The sequence below is a fragment of the Lycorma delicatula genome, chromosome 13 (genome assembly GCF_047948215.1).
Source record: "Lycorma delicatula isolate Av1 chromosome 13, ASM4794821v1, whole genome shotgun sequence".
Lineage (NCBI taxonomy): Eukaryota > Metazoa > Arthropoda > Insecta > Hemiptera > Fulgoridae > Lycorma > Lycorma delicatula.
The window spans coordinates 50,213,725-50,229,365 of record NC_134467.1 but is presented as its reverse complement, the minus strand read 5'-3'; the positions used below and the strand labels follow the sequence as shown (position 1 = coordinate 50,229,365).

At 33.1% G+C, this 15,641-nt stretch overlaps 1 protein-coding gene across 1 annotated transcript in view; it reads left to right on the top strand.

Annotated features, from left to right (window-relative positions):
* LOC142333550 (uncharacterized) overlaps positions 1-15,281 on the top strand; it is a 144,535-nt gene extending 129,254 nt beyond the window's left edge. Inside the window, exon 6 of the mRNA XM_075380830.1 lies at positions 14,293-15,281. Coding sequence (XP_075236945.1) covers positions 14,293-14,876 — 584 coding nt within the window. The 3' untranslated portion in view covers positions 14,877-15,281. The remainder of the gene's footprint in view (positions 1-14,292) is intronic.
* Positions 15,282-15,641: the final 360 nt, after the last annotated feature.

The window sequence follows — 15,641 nt, the reverse complement described above, 5'->3', positions numbered from 1 at the left end:
GTAAAAAAAATGCATGAGCGGCGGTGGTGGTGGAGGGTTGATTTGGGGGGATGAAAAGGGGTGAAAAATGGTATTATTGCGATTTTCAGCAAAAGTTGTCAAAATTAAATTATTTTTGCGGAAATAAAAAATAAACAATTAAATAAAAGATTTTTCACCTTTTTCTTGGAAATTTTGAGGTTATGTTAAAAAGTGACCTCTACAAAAGTTGTAGATTTTTGCACGATCTACAACTTCGATATTGGAAAAATTTTTTTCAACACCCCAATCCTCCTACATCGCTCCTCCATCACCTCTGCTCAAGCATTTATTATTTTTTTTACGTTTATTATAATAGTCTCTTTACCGTTTCCGCTTATAAAAGTCCAGGTAACAATTTTTTTTAAGTCTCGGTTGGACTATCAAGGAAAAAAGAGCCGGTAAATTTGCCGCCTAGATCACCGGCTACTTTTTCTTTTATATTACTCTATGGGGATGAATAAAATGCGAGGTATATAAGCAAAACGTAAATCCATGTGATGAACTGATCGCTCGCATTCTCAAAACCGCTGCCCTCATCAAGGAATGCGACCGTATCGTTAGGTTGGTATCGGAAAATGTAAGGAATCTAGTTGAAAAGTACGTCGATGTAAGTCATATGTTATTTGTAGCTGTTTTTGGTACCGTAAATTTAAAGTTTGAAAAATTAAAATACTTTTAATTAACTTACTGCGGTTTATACCGTATTAATTTACAATAATTGTTTAAAAACCACCGTTGACATCGATGCATTTTTCGAACTCGTTTCCTTAAATTTTCTATTTTCATAGATTTTATCAGATCGATTTTCTCAAATAAGATTTACGCATTTATTAGTTGTTTAATGATATATTGTAAAAACCTCAAAAACGTGTTTTCATTACCAAATGTTTCTGTTTTACACTGTATATTGTGAAAGCTATAGAAGATACTGTTCAGGGACTATTTGATTATTCAGTTCAAAAAAGTAAGAAAAACATTTTTTTAGAATGATAATTATAAAAATAAATAAGCGCGACAATTTTTGGTTTTTTAACATTCTTAGCTGAAATTATTTAAACCGAAATCAAATTTTTAGGTGAATTATATTTTTTTCGTTTATAGATTATTTATTAATTAAGTTTGTTATATTCAAATAAAATAATAATCAGGAAATTTGAAATTCGTGTTTTGTTTTTCCGGATTCTCTTAGATATTATTATTATTATAAACACTATATTATAAAAGCTCATCGCTTACAATAAAAAAGTAAGAAGTTAAAAGAATAAATATGAAGACTCAAACCCCCAATACCTCTGGATTATCAGAGCGGAATGCACCTCTCGGCTGTTGCCGCTGCTGCAACAGTAGATATAAAAATAATATATAAACCCCTCAAAAATCTTTAAACGAGTATAGTCAGAAGCAGGGCAAAATTGGAAGCTGCAATTTTGGATTGAAAATAGCGACCTCCTCCCCCCTTTCTACCGCTCTACAAAAAGATATCGGTAAACTTTGTTGTAATGGCAGGCGATGCCCCTGTTAAATTGCTAATTTTTTTTTGCGTAAATTTTTGTTTCGACTTTACTAAATTTTACTTTCGATGAAGAAGATTAATCTTTATTAGGAATAAATCTAATAATCTTGATTACCGGTATAAAAATCATCGCACGTTATCGCAAAAAAAACATATCTGCAACGGTTATCGCTATCAATAGATATATAGTAATAAATAAAAATCAGAAAATACAATAAATATTAGTTCCAGGTGCGCCCATTTTTTCGTTTCACTCAAAATTTCCAATTCATTCAGCACAGTTATTTACATAGGTTTATATGTTGTATTTCCAATTTGTCTTTTTGTCTTTAGTGAGAAAAAGTAGTAATAAAGTTAAAATACTAAACATTTTTTTCTGTAATGAAATTTTATATAAACATTTGATATATATATATATATTTTCAAAAATCAATAATTTAACAATCAAACACAGTAACAGAGAAACCTAAAAAAACTAGTACCCAAAGTCCAAAGTCTACTCTCGGAGGATCCTGCATTATTCGTCTGTACATAATTCTATAATTACTTCAACAAAATAAAAAACACAAAAAAGAAGTTTAAATTTTTAAGTTTGTACTTATTTTTTTGATGATTTTTTAATGACCACAAAATCGGTAACAACACCATTAACTCTACTGCCATTACTTGTTTTTATTTTTAAGTTTTTACTTCTTTTTTGTGTTAATGACTGAAGATGTGGGATCCTGGAAAAGTCAACCGTTTGTGTTTTTTTTTTTTTTAGGTTTTTAATTAATGTTATTAATTGAACATGAAAATCTCTTTTTTTAATAGTATTTTGATTAATGTCGTAAAACATTTAACGCTTATTCTTTTCTTTTTTTTAAATTAATCGATGTAATTAACACCGATAAAAAAACAATACTTCAAACGACGCACTTAATTTAAATGTTTAACTTTTTTATTTTTAATTAAATTAAAAGTAAAAAACAATAAATAAATGCATTTACTTTACGATTACTTACTTTTATAACATTTAATATTACGTGGTGTTGTGATCGTCAAAAATAAGAGCCCGTAAAATGTCAAACAATTCATCTGTAAATAATTAGAAACGAATAAAAGAAAATAAAATTTTAGTTTATTTTAATAAAATAAACTTTTAATTAACTGTAAAATTAACTTTTTTTTTTTTTAATAGTTTATGTAAATTTTTGTTTCGACTTTACTGAATTTTATTGTCGATGTAGAAATGTAATCTTGATTACCACTATATAAATCATTGCCGGTTATTATCGTTAAAAAAAAAACATATTTGCCATGGATAATAAAAATAAAACAAAATTATATTAAAATATAATCAGCAGTTATACTTTATATACGTGAACAGTATACAGCTCTTTAATATATGAAGTAATGTTACTGTCAAGGTCTGTATTTTTTTACGTTTGATTTTTTTAAGTATTAATTTTAAGATTAGTGAAAGGAGACTACACGCGGTTCTTTTTTGTCTTTGAATTAACGAATTATTTAAAATAAATACGTAAATAATTAAATAAAACCTCTCCCGGCGCTTAACAATCGCCGATCTTTGGAAACGCAATATACGACAATATAATCGACAAAAAACAGAAATTTTTCAAAATGTATGGAAAACTTGAACAGAAGCGATCTGCCCGCTACACAAAAAAGAAGGATAAAACATATTTAAACAATTTTAGAGGAATCTCACTTCTACCGGTAACAGAAAATCCTCTCATAAGCGCTATTAAATGAAACAGAAAAACAATCCGCAGGAAGGAGAATACAAAGGGGACGTTAGAAAACATTTTTCCTTCTCGGGAACAGATTCTTAATTTAAAATTTGTAATCGCCTACTCAAACGAAGAGCTGATAACTATGTAATCTTCTTTGTCGACTTTAAAATAGCATGCGATTTATTCGTTTGGAAATGTTTTTTAAAATCCTATAAGAATTTGGCGTATGTCGTAAAACAAGAAAACTCGTCGGGCAAACGTTAACAAATATACAACAAAATGAATTTCCCAGGAAAATCTCAAGACCAAGGACAGAGAGAGAGAGAGGGGCTCTAACATTTCGTTTTTAATTCTATATTAGAAAAAGGTATTCGAGAATGGAGAAAAGACTTAGAACGTAAAATTAGCGACAAAATCAGGCCGACGTACGAGAAAAAGAATTTTAACGATTAACCGTCTAGCATTCACAAGTGATTTCGCTATAATATTAGATTCAATAGAAGCAGCGACAAACAAAATAACATTACTAAAAGAACAAACAGAAGACACTTAACACAGAACCGACAACGCTTACAATGTTAAAAGACATTTTGCTCGTAAATGCCTTATATGCGGAGGCGAATGTCTGACGTTTAACGAAAAACCCTTTAATCGATAAATTACAAACGAAGAATAAGAATTCTTATAAAGGTTGTTTGGAATCATCAAAGACCGAGGAGAAGAAGCCGTGTAGGTGAACTCGAGAAAATATCGGATCTTACTGGAAAAGAAGAAATGTTTTGTAAGGTAACCTTTAAGGAATGAATTCTGACAAATTTAAGAATCTAAAAACGTAACCGAATCGGAGAAACCGAAAGAGATATCGAAGAACTAAAAATAACACGATGTCGCGAGACATCACAGAATGTTCGCGAGCAGATAAAGGAGAAAAAGAAACTGAAAAAGTAAATCAGTTGAAATAACGTAGTCTATAGCGGCCAAAACAAAAAGAAAAACCTCTTTCATTACCGGATTCCCTCGTAATCGGAAAGATAAAAAAATCAAATAATAAATTTCTTCTTTTTTTTGTTGAATTACGAATGAAAATTTACATAACAAATTGCTTACTTTTTCTCATCCTTCGTGACCGCATAGGATCGCTTCAGTCGATCCGTTATCCGAGTCTCTTTGAAGGGACCGGTCGGGCCTTGCGATCCTCCCAGTACATTTTCCTACGTTCCGACCTCCGTCCCCTTTCGAGTGTTGAAAATGTTCGTGTAGAGTTTTTTTCTTGCGAGTGTGAAACGAATTGCTTTTGTCCTTTATCTTTTCATTTAATTTTACTTTTATAAATAAAAGAAACATCAAATAGAACCGTCTAGTTAATTTTTTTTTTTTTTTTTTAGTAGGAAAATCCTGTAATTAATATTGCGTATTATAGAGTGAAATCTTATGTATATAAACGGCTTAGCAATTTGTATCCTGGAAAGCGAATAAAATTACACTTATTAAAATTTTCACTTACTGGTTTTACGTTTGTTATATCCATTTATTACTTCCCGTAGAAATCCCTTCTTCTTCCGAGCGGATGATCAAAAACGTAACCGCTAAATATATATTATTGTGCGTTAACTACTTCAGTCGCTGAAATAAAATGAAACTAAACTACTTTTTACAATCTGTAGATAATTAAATCGTTACATTTAAACGTTTAATTATAAGTTATAAATTTATTTATTTGAATATTTTATTTATTTATACGGCAACAACCATCACCTGATAAGAGAGTTGCTGATAAACGATAATGAATTTTTGTAGTAAAAATTTTGTTATGAAAAATACCGTACCTGACGGATTCAAACTTAAAACCTCCGGTTGAAAGACAAGAGACTGTAACGCTGTACTGTGGAGATCGGCGATTTGTGAATAATTTAAAGCGATACTTTTTCTTAGCGAGCCGTCAAGTTCAAATTTTATTTTATCGTAAATTTAACGTTAAATAAAATATAATTATCGAATAGCCAATTTGCCCCTGAATACATATTTTGAAAGGTTTTCTTTTCCAAAATATGCCTAATTATAACCGCCTATGTAAACAGCCTGAACAACCGATATTGAAGTACAGAGGACTTTTATATTTTTGACGAGACTGTGTAACATTTTGGTGCGCTTTATATTAATATCGGTCCAATATTTTTTCACGGAACGAGGAACATCTGAAACTAGTAGCAGATTGCAACAGCCCGGACGGCTAAATACAATGTTACTGATGTTTGTTTTTCGACGAGAAATTCCTTCCCTGAGAATTACGGCCGTCTGGTCACAGGATTTATCTTACGCTGATTTTTTCTTAGGGGTTATCGAAAAGAAAAACCGTTCAGAAATTATCCTCTTGTAATCGATCGGTTCAGACGGAATATTGCAGTTAAAGTATTTCCCGTATCGGCACTCTGCGACCGTTAAAAAGACGGCCGCTAAAATCACGAAGCGTGTCGATGCCTGTGTAATACCTGCGCGTGAAGGTCATTTTGAACAGTATTTTAACAAAATTTCAGTAAGTTTGGACTCGTGGGATTTGCAAAAAACCGGACGTCAAAATCGATCAAGCCCCGATCAGGATTTTACCTCGACGGTTTTCCTTTATCGTCCTCCTACAATCTACGTTCTGCGTAGACTTATTATTACGTACCGATGAGATTGATTAAAGTCTCTTCGTATTCTCCCGGTTAACGGTTTTAGAATCGCATAATTTTGATAATATTAAGGTCAAATATGATATCGCTTAAAGGCAAAAATGCGATCGGCCGCTAACAAAATTTGTGGAGTTTACGGATGCGATGCGGTATCCGTAATTTATTATGCGCGGCACAACGCCGGTTCAAGCGTTTTCATTTTGGAAATTTTGATGACAATGATGCCCCTCGCTCTGGTTGCCCGGTACTAAAGCCGATGAAATAACGGGAAAAATCGATCGAAACCGGCTCGTTAGCGGTTTTGATATCGGTAATGAACTAAACGTCGACGCAAAACGGTTTAAAGAAGGCCGATATAAAAAAGTCATAGTATTTGCATGCCGCTTGATTTAACGAGGAAATAATTTGACGGATCAAATTTTCATATTCGAATCGTCGGTAAAACCGAACTAAATCGATCCGTTTTTGAAACCGTTATAAATGGATCCCGTACGACAATAATATGTAGAAAGATTGTCGTAGAAGCAAGGTAAAACTTCTTGATGCCAAGAAAAATGTGCACGTGTAGGATTGTGAGCTTCTGCCGCCATCGTTTCTAAATTCTACCGTCGACAACCGGAAAGAGTAAGACAAGCGACTGAGATAAAGCGACCAGAATTAATCGATAGAAAAGGTGTGATTTTCAATCGTGATAATGCCAGACCCCACCTTTTTGGTGTTCTGTCAACAATCGAGAGACCTTACTGGACGCGCACGGACAGATTAAACAGGGGGACCGGCACCTCGGACACCCGCAGCAGAGCTTGCTTCGGTCGCCGTTCCCATCCCCGGACTGTACGTTATCCTGACGGTTGTAAGAATAATACCGATAAATAGTACGGTATTCAGACCTTATAGAAATTAAATTACAAAAATAGAACGGCATCTACGGTAACCGAAGTACCCGCACACCTTCGATGAAGAAAAATTCATAGCTTATTACTTTGCCGTGGCGACAGAAATAAAAGGATTAATATATTTTTTCCTTAATGAATATCTTCGATTCGCCGCTTCTCTTTACTCGGGGTGCAGAGAAATAATGAATATTTTTAAAATCTTAACTTTCAAGGGAACACTAGGTCTTCTGTCGATGTCTTAAAACCTTCACTGGGATAACACCAATGTATCCTGCAAATTTGAAAGTAATCTGTGCGTCGGTTATCGGTATGATGTGATAACAAACAGACACACATATATATATATAATGTATGTGTACATTTCTGATTAACCATAATCTGTTAGATCGAGAGTGTACCTGGTGCTTGCAAAAGTTAGTCTTCAACCTACTAACAGATACACCCGTTTAAATGTTGAAAATCGAACGATTGTCTGCAGCGTTATAAGAGCATCCCAGGGGTGGCGCCCAATTTGTTACCGGTTGATGGTGACGATCGCTGTAGCTTCCTATGAGACCTAACTCACCGCTCTAGCCTCGCACAGTCCCCACGGGAAGCCCATTATTGTTGAAATTTACAGAAATTTTTAATTTTCTTATAATTTTTGATTTTTTTTTTTTTTAATTTATGTAATATTAGTTTATTAAATTAAATGAATTCTATTATTTTTGTAATTTTATTCGTTCGGTCGATTCAAACCCACCGATTCATAAAGTTTGCGCTTCGACCGGCAAATCTCCACTACCGCGGGTAAAAATTCGGTTGCGATTGGTAGAGTAGTTTATCGCTTATCCTGAACAAAACAAAAACCCCTCTTCCTCTTTACGCAGTAATAGATAAACAAAAAATAAATAACAAAGATTTCATTTTTATCTCTGAAATAAATAATAGAACCTATAAAATACATTTAATATAAAGTAGTAGTAATAGTAATAGTATTTGAGAAATAAAATATTTTTTTAGAAAAATGTATTTAATTTTAGACGTTTAAAATTTAGTACGTACTTGCATGTCGACCGGTATACGATTACGGCAAGAATCCAGATGTATTCGTGTTTCATATGGGTTATGATCGTTAATATTTGCTAGAAAAGAATAAAATGACGTAACGAAAAACAGTTGTGAAAATAACTATCGGTAACGACTATTGTTTTTATATCGTTTGGTTTTTTTTTAAGAAAAGATTCTCGTAAAAAAATTAATCGTGTTGAAAATTTTATTATTTCAAAATTACTAAATAATTGCAATTAATGTAGTATATTTAAGTTAATAAAACTAGCGTGCGTGTGTGTTTGTGTTATGTACATTAATATCGGTCATAGTATATTAAAATTGTCAATAAACGTAAAGAAAATGTATTAATTTTTCCCCCGTTTTTTTAGCTTCAATTACATTCTACTCTTCTTACTTTTATAATAAAATTTAATTTACTGTTTATTTAGTACGATTCGATTAATCATATTACAACGTATTACATTACATCGTATTACAACGAACAACGTATAAATGCAGGACTGATGCATATACCCGACCGGAGCAGCTCTCGGAGTGGCTCTTGGCTATATCCGGAAACCGGAATAATTTTGCAATATTTGTAAGAACAGTTATCAGAATAAAAGAAGATGAGGCAAGACGACTGGGATACTGAGGGGTGTAGTTTACAGTAGGGCTGGGCGGACAGCTCCGTTCCTGAGGGCTCAAATGCCCTGGTGTGTGGGTTCCCGTGATGGAGCGGAGACTCCTGGGGTCCGTTAGGTGCGAACGAATGAAAAGACCGAGACCCGGCCGGCGGTGTGGGTTCCCGGATACGCTTTGGCGGCTTCGGCTCCTGCGCCGTCGGTTTGAGGCTGGCAAAAGGAAAGACCGAGACCCGGTCTCCGGCGGGGGGGGGGGGGCTGGGAACGGCATAGCCGGGCCTGGTTCTTACGTTGGAGATTAGAGGCAGGCAATTAAAAGATCCGGAAAGGACACGTCCCCGAGTCGAGTATACTTAAGTGGATGTCCGGCTCGGGGATGTAGGCAAAAAAAAAAAAAAAGTTCCCTCCGCGGCATATAAGTTGAGATTTGGGAATTTAAAACAAAAATCGACTTTAAAGGGGATAAAAATAAATAAAAAAATTCTTTTTCAAAAATGTTTCAGTGCCGTCTTTTTACTGCGATTTATAAAGTCTTCTTCAGAACAGCTAGATGTTTCACCGATAACTTTGGAAAAGATTCCACGTAAATCTTTTTTCTAGCAAGCCGCTTGATTTTATATTTGAAAACTAGAAAATAGTTTGAAGGTACGATACTTTTCTATTGTTACTCCAATTTTTCGCGTTTTTCAGCATAAAAATTACTTAATATAGCGTGTATTATAATATAATCGATGTATAAAACATTAGAGAAAACACTCTAACGTGCTATTTTATATATATCGGTCATTTTAAACGTATTAAATTTTAGCGACGTGGATTCTCGTTTGTATTTTATATATAAATAATGAAAATACAACTTACCGACGATTATAAAATGTTAAATTTATTCAAGCATTTTTGCACCTTCATCCACCATCAGGTGTATGCGATTGTAAGTTAAATGTTTTATATCGTAACGATCGATCGGCATCGTATAAAAACTTCAGTACTAAAAGTAATAGTAACGGTTAACGTAAGTAATAACATGTCATGTCATTAAAGGAATCTCAATTGTTTTCATAATATGAAATAAAAACGGTTTGGCCAACCCGATAATCGTTAATTATTGTTTATAATTTCGTTATCAAATTTATTTTATTCCTTCGTCGGTTTGTTATCGTTTAAATAAATGTAAAATCTCTTTAAAATCTATATATATATATATATATATATAAACAAACAAATATACAAACAGACTTTTTTTTCTATATATAGGCATGTTCGTATGTGTGTCCGCTAAAGACCAAAAAACTAATGGACCGATTTACGCGCGGGGAAAAAGGGAAAACGGGAAACTGGAGAGAAAAGGGGAAAAGGGTAAAAAGGAAATTTGTAGAAAGGTGAAAGGGAGAAGTTGGAAAGGGAAAAGGGGGAAGGAGAATAAATGAAAGGTAAAATTTGTGAAGTTCAGTTTTTAATTTTCTTATCAAATTTTTAATTTTGTTCATTTAAACACTCTCCCACTCTCTCTCTCTCTCTCTCTCTATATATATATATATATATATATATATAGCAATAGAGACAATAGAGAAGCATTGCCGGGTCTGCTAGTATTTTATAAAAATCATTAGTATATTCTAATACACGAGTAAAATTGTTTGGATTTTAATTATGTTTGTATTCCAGAATATGTCTTGTGAAGTTAGAACAGTCTTTATTTTCTTTATTTAAGCAGTTAATATGTTCTTTGATTCTAACTTAAAATGATCTATTAGTCGTACAGATTTATTTTAAATCAGTTTTCGCATTTTAAGCTGTACGCTCCTTTTTGTCTAATTATATTTGTTTATTAGGTTTTATTGTTTTAGAAGGATCTTTATTTTATATATATAATTTTATTATTTTGTTAATTTAATAAAATATTTAATTCGTTTCTATATTTTATATTATACTCGATTTTAATGTAATATTTTTTAGCGATATCAGTTTTATTTTATTTCTTAATTTGTCGTATAATTTGTTTACTAACCGTTTGTTACAGCTATATATTTAATTCATTATTTAGTTTTATATTATTACGTTTTAAATATTTTAAAGAATTGAAAGATACAATGTTTTGATCCGAAGGGTGAAAGGAATTAAAATTTATTATTAAAATTTTTATATCGAAATAAATTTATCCTTAAACCGCGAAAATAACAATAGTAAGTTGATTTCTTTAATTATTATATCCTCTTCGTCATGAAGTTGTCTATATATCTTTTTTATAATATAATTTATACAAAAATTTATTTGTGTTTATATTGCAGTCGTCGTATTAAACGTAAGAAATAATGTTTATATTTTTAACATATTAAATTTGTTAATGCGGAGACCGTTTAAAATGTTATCAGGTTATTTTTATCGGTTTGTAAGGTTAATACGGTATTATTTCTGTAACGTTTTATTTGTCGATTATTATTAAACGTGTTATATTAAATGATTTTTATGCGAGGTATTTAGTGCGGCAAGTAGGAGGAATATAGAAGAATTTTGTAGCGGAATTAAAACGATTCTGCTCGATGCAATCGCGCTAAGGCGAACCAGATGCATTTACCTAAAGACATATGCAGGCGGCTCATTTGCCCGGTCATTGTTTCTACACTTCTCTTGAAAAGTCGATGCAGATTAGGCCGGTGAAAACAATCTCTCCTGACGAAATAGTTTTCAATTTCTTTGGAGCGACTTCCCAAACTGCAAACCGGTTTTGACAGTTCCTCGGTTTTAGAACGATATGAAACTGGACAAAGATTCCTCTCGTTTAAACAAAATTATTCCAAACGATCGTTACAAATGTTTACTCGTTAATGCTTTTGGTCGTAAGCAAACGCGACGACCGTCTTGTAGACTTTTTCTCATGTGTATATGTTAATGTAAAATACGAGTACCTGTTCGTTTGAGATGCCTGCCGTCTTAGCTAGCGATCTTATACTATACGCTTCTAATATTCTACCCGTCGTCACCGTATATTGTTTATTGTAATTTGTAATCGTAACCGCTAAGGCTTCCGGAATGTTCTCTCCTATTTTTAACCACCGCGGATGGAACAGACTAGACAAAATTTTTATCCGGCTCGATCGTATTTTTTATTTGCGGTTTTGCCTTTCAAAAAGGAATACTTGATTTCTACAGATTTTTTTTTTCATTCGAATTCTACTTTTCCTAAATCGCAAATTCCCATCGACTTATACCGCTTCCGGCTACAGAAGTATGAATGTTGTCGACCGAAAGTCGGAGCTTTCTTCTACCGGAGACCTCAAAAATATACTACCCGTGCCATCTCTTATGTTTCTGCATCCTTTCTTTACAGATCGGTTTGAAACTTACTTTGTAATAACTGTAATAAACAAACCGCGGTCTTATTTTACACCTTGATCGCTTTTCTTCTGTTAATTAATCGACGTAATTTTATTTCGTTACTCAAATTATTCTTAAAGTAAGTTTATAGAGTCAAGTTTTAGCGTTAAAAATGTCGATAGGATATGCGTATGTACATTTGAATTTAAATATATCGATATCTCTATATCGTATGGATCGATTTAAATGAAATTTGGCATCGGGATTTGTATATAACGGGAGGATTGATGCCGTTAGGTTTTGGTTACAGTCCGTCAAAGGAGCAGGGAGATAGGTGGACCTTACGAGTCGTTTCTGAATGTCGTATTCTTGTACCGATTTATCCCGTTACCGTTAGTATGTCGCCGGTTATTTATTCGGGCGATTTAATTCAGGGATAGGAGAAAATAAGCTTATTTTTTCCCCGTTGTTTTGTTTTCCTCTGTATCGGATTGGATTAACCGATTTATGAAATTTTATTTGTAGACTTTTGAATACAGATCGGTGATATCGTTTAAAATTTTGGTTACGATCGACGGAGGGGATGTAAAGATTACAATGAGGTCTTGTATTCGAAATTTATTCAAAGAGTAGAGTAATTTTATTTAATCGTTTACGAGGGTTATTTTTTTCAAGATCCGATCGGTCGCGAAATTAAAATCACAGTGAAAATAAAAAATGTTTTACAGGCAAACACGATTTTAAGTAATGAAATATTTGGATCTTACAAGGGGAATGCACATCGGTTCGGATCAAGACTTCATTTCCTTTTCTTTTTTTTAACTTTTTTTTTAAATTTAAATATATCGATTTAATAATAAAATATACGATGAATAATAATTCGATAAAAAAATAACAGAAGTTTTTAATGAAATAAAATTTTATGTACTTTTCATTTTAATTCAAACATTTTTACAAAGGTTCATAATTATTAATAAATCAATATATTTAAATTTAAGTCAGATTCGAACCGATGTGTGCACGGTTACGGATCCGACACGTTCTCGCTTAAACACCGCATAACTACTGGATGTACGTAAAACAAAACTAATATAAAATACTGATACGTACACCGCTAAAAAACGGGATGCAATGTGTTAACGTCCACCAGAATGCAATTGTGTAACCGTCCGCTTTATTAAAGAATCTGAGGATCGTATCTCGCATTCAAAGGAAGCGCAGCAAAAGATGCGTATATGTAATTTAATAGGAGTGCAAGAAAGTCATGCGATGTCCACATCAGTTTTGCTTAAATTTAGGTCTGCGCGATTCGTACTTTACGCCCCAGACGTGACGTTATTCTTCATACAAGAATATATTTAGGCGTAATATACCAGTATATTTAATGATTATAAGCTTACCGTTTTCAATACCTTTTCGCGTAATGAAACGCGTACAAGTTTCGCTTTCTGGATAACAAAAATATTATTGTTACATTAATGGAAATTTCATCCGCACGATGAGCAATTTTACATCCACCGGAGAAACACACTGTCAAGGTTTTATCCGTATTTCTAAAATTAAACGGTTACAATCCGGCTGCTGTAGATTAATTTTTTTTTTAATCTTCAGATAAACAATTGTCATTTTGAAATAACGTTATACGATTGCTTCGGTCGCATCTATTTCTCTTGTTCTATGTTTTCTTCCTAGATTCTTCCTTTCTTGTATTATCTTATACAAAATACATAAAGATTTTTTAGTACGATCTACAGGATTACAGGATGCTTAAGAATTTGGCGAACAGCAAATTTTTTTTTATTAATGCGACATATACGGTTATTCGCCGTATATAGAAATATTTTTAATTTCTTCTTTCTGATTGTGAACGTCGCGATCTGTTCAGCCGGTGAAGAATAAGCGACCTCCATCCTCCATCCGTTGCCCGATGAGATGAGGATTATATGTGTGATGTGTAAATGAGGTGTAGTCTTGTACAGACTCAGGCCGACCGTCCCTGATTTTTGCTTAACCGAACCCTAACCGCCGAAGTACACCGGTATCCGCTGTTTACTATTCAAATCCGTATAAAAGTAACTAATTTTTACCGGGGTTTGAACCTCTAAACTTTAAGAATACGAGATGGAAATGTTGTAGCGTATGAAAAACGCTTTGCCGACCGGAATTCGAACCCGGGACCTCTGCGTGAAAGACCTAGACGTTACCGCTCCGCCGCGGAGATCGGCAAGATTTCCCGCAACATTTTTGGTTAATCCGCTTTTCTAGCGTATTAATTTTGTACCCTGCGGTGCTCGTACCGAAAGCCACAAGCTCTAACGTGTTTTATATAGGTATTAAGGACTTATCGAAAGCTTATAGATTAAAGTTATTTTATAAAATAGTTACTTAAGTTTTATTATCCTGTGCGATCGTTATATTTTGTAAGTAGCCCGTTTTTTAATAATATTTTTATATCTGTTTCAGGATCTTCCGCTACACAACTGTCGGCGGCTAGTTTAAGTTTAATGCCGTCGCACGACGATACCAGTATCGATTCGTTAGCCACGTACAGCGATCTCGATATTAACGTGGAAAATTCACCGAAAACCATTCAAGATATCGAAGATTTTACGGATGAGAGCAGCGGAAACGAAGGAATCGATATCGATTTTCAGACCGGTCATTTTAACGGCGACGAATCTTCCAGCGAAGAAGAAAAAGTATTTACGTCGGATCTAAAATTTTCCGAAACCGATTCGGCCGGCAACGTATTATCGTCGTCTTCGTCCAGCACCACCGTATTAACGGCCGTTCCGAGCGTGACGTCTGTACAATCCGTCGACTACGACGATAAAAGGAGTCGAGATAATCTAAGCGGTTTTATCGCTAGTAACTTAATAGGCCTTAGCGCGTTAGGACATAGTTATCTCGTTAACGTTATCAATCGTAATACTAGCGCTAGTAACGCTAGTCGTAAAAAATCGGATGCGATAGTGAAAAACGATTCGTCCGATTCGTTAGCGAGCGATGAAGATTTTGAAATGATAAGTCACGACGACGTATCGTAGAATTGTTTACGCGCGTATTTATAAATTATAAAAGAAAAAAATATAAAAATACATTTTTAATTTTTATGAAACTAAATAAGCAAAAAAAAAAAAATTAAATAAAAGAAAGTATTACGAGAATGAGTATTATGATCGAGCGGTAAACGGTGGAATGCTGTTTATATTATTTTTTAAAAATTAATTTTTTTTTGTTTTAATTTGTGGTATCATTTGTTATTTATTATTATTTTTTTTATATTGTTCTGTTTCCTTTTTGTTATAATTATTATAATAAAAAGAATTCACGTTAAATATTTTATGTACATGATTATTATATATAATAAACTTAATTTAATCTGAATTATATATGTGTGATAATATGTATAATTAATAGTGATAATTTTGAAATAAAACGTATAAAATTTTTTTAAATTTTTTTTAATAAAACTAGACTGAATAAGGTTAAGTAAAACACACCGTAGTATGTTTATACGATATCTGATTTTTTTTAACCCTTGAAAGAGGTTTTTTTGTTTACAGACACTGTCCGTTTCAAAATACGTTAACTGTCGAAATATGTACAAGTACGTTTACCTTTCTTACCTTCATTCTTTTTTCTCTTTTTGACACGTTTGGGAACCGCTTCATCGTCAGAACTTAGTGCACTCAAGTTATACCTTATTGGACAATAAGTCTTGACGATGGAGTCGTTCAAAAACGCGCTTAACAAGGGACAAAAGAATAAAGCTAAGAAAGGTAAACGGTACCGAACATAGAAACTGTAGC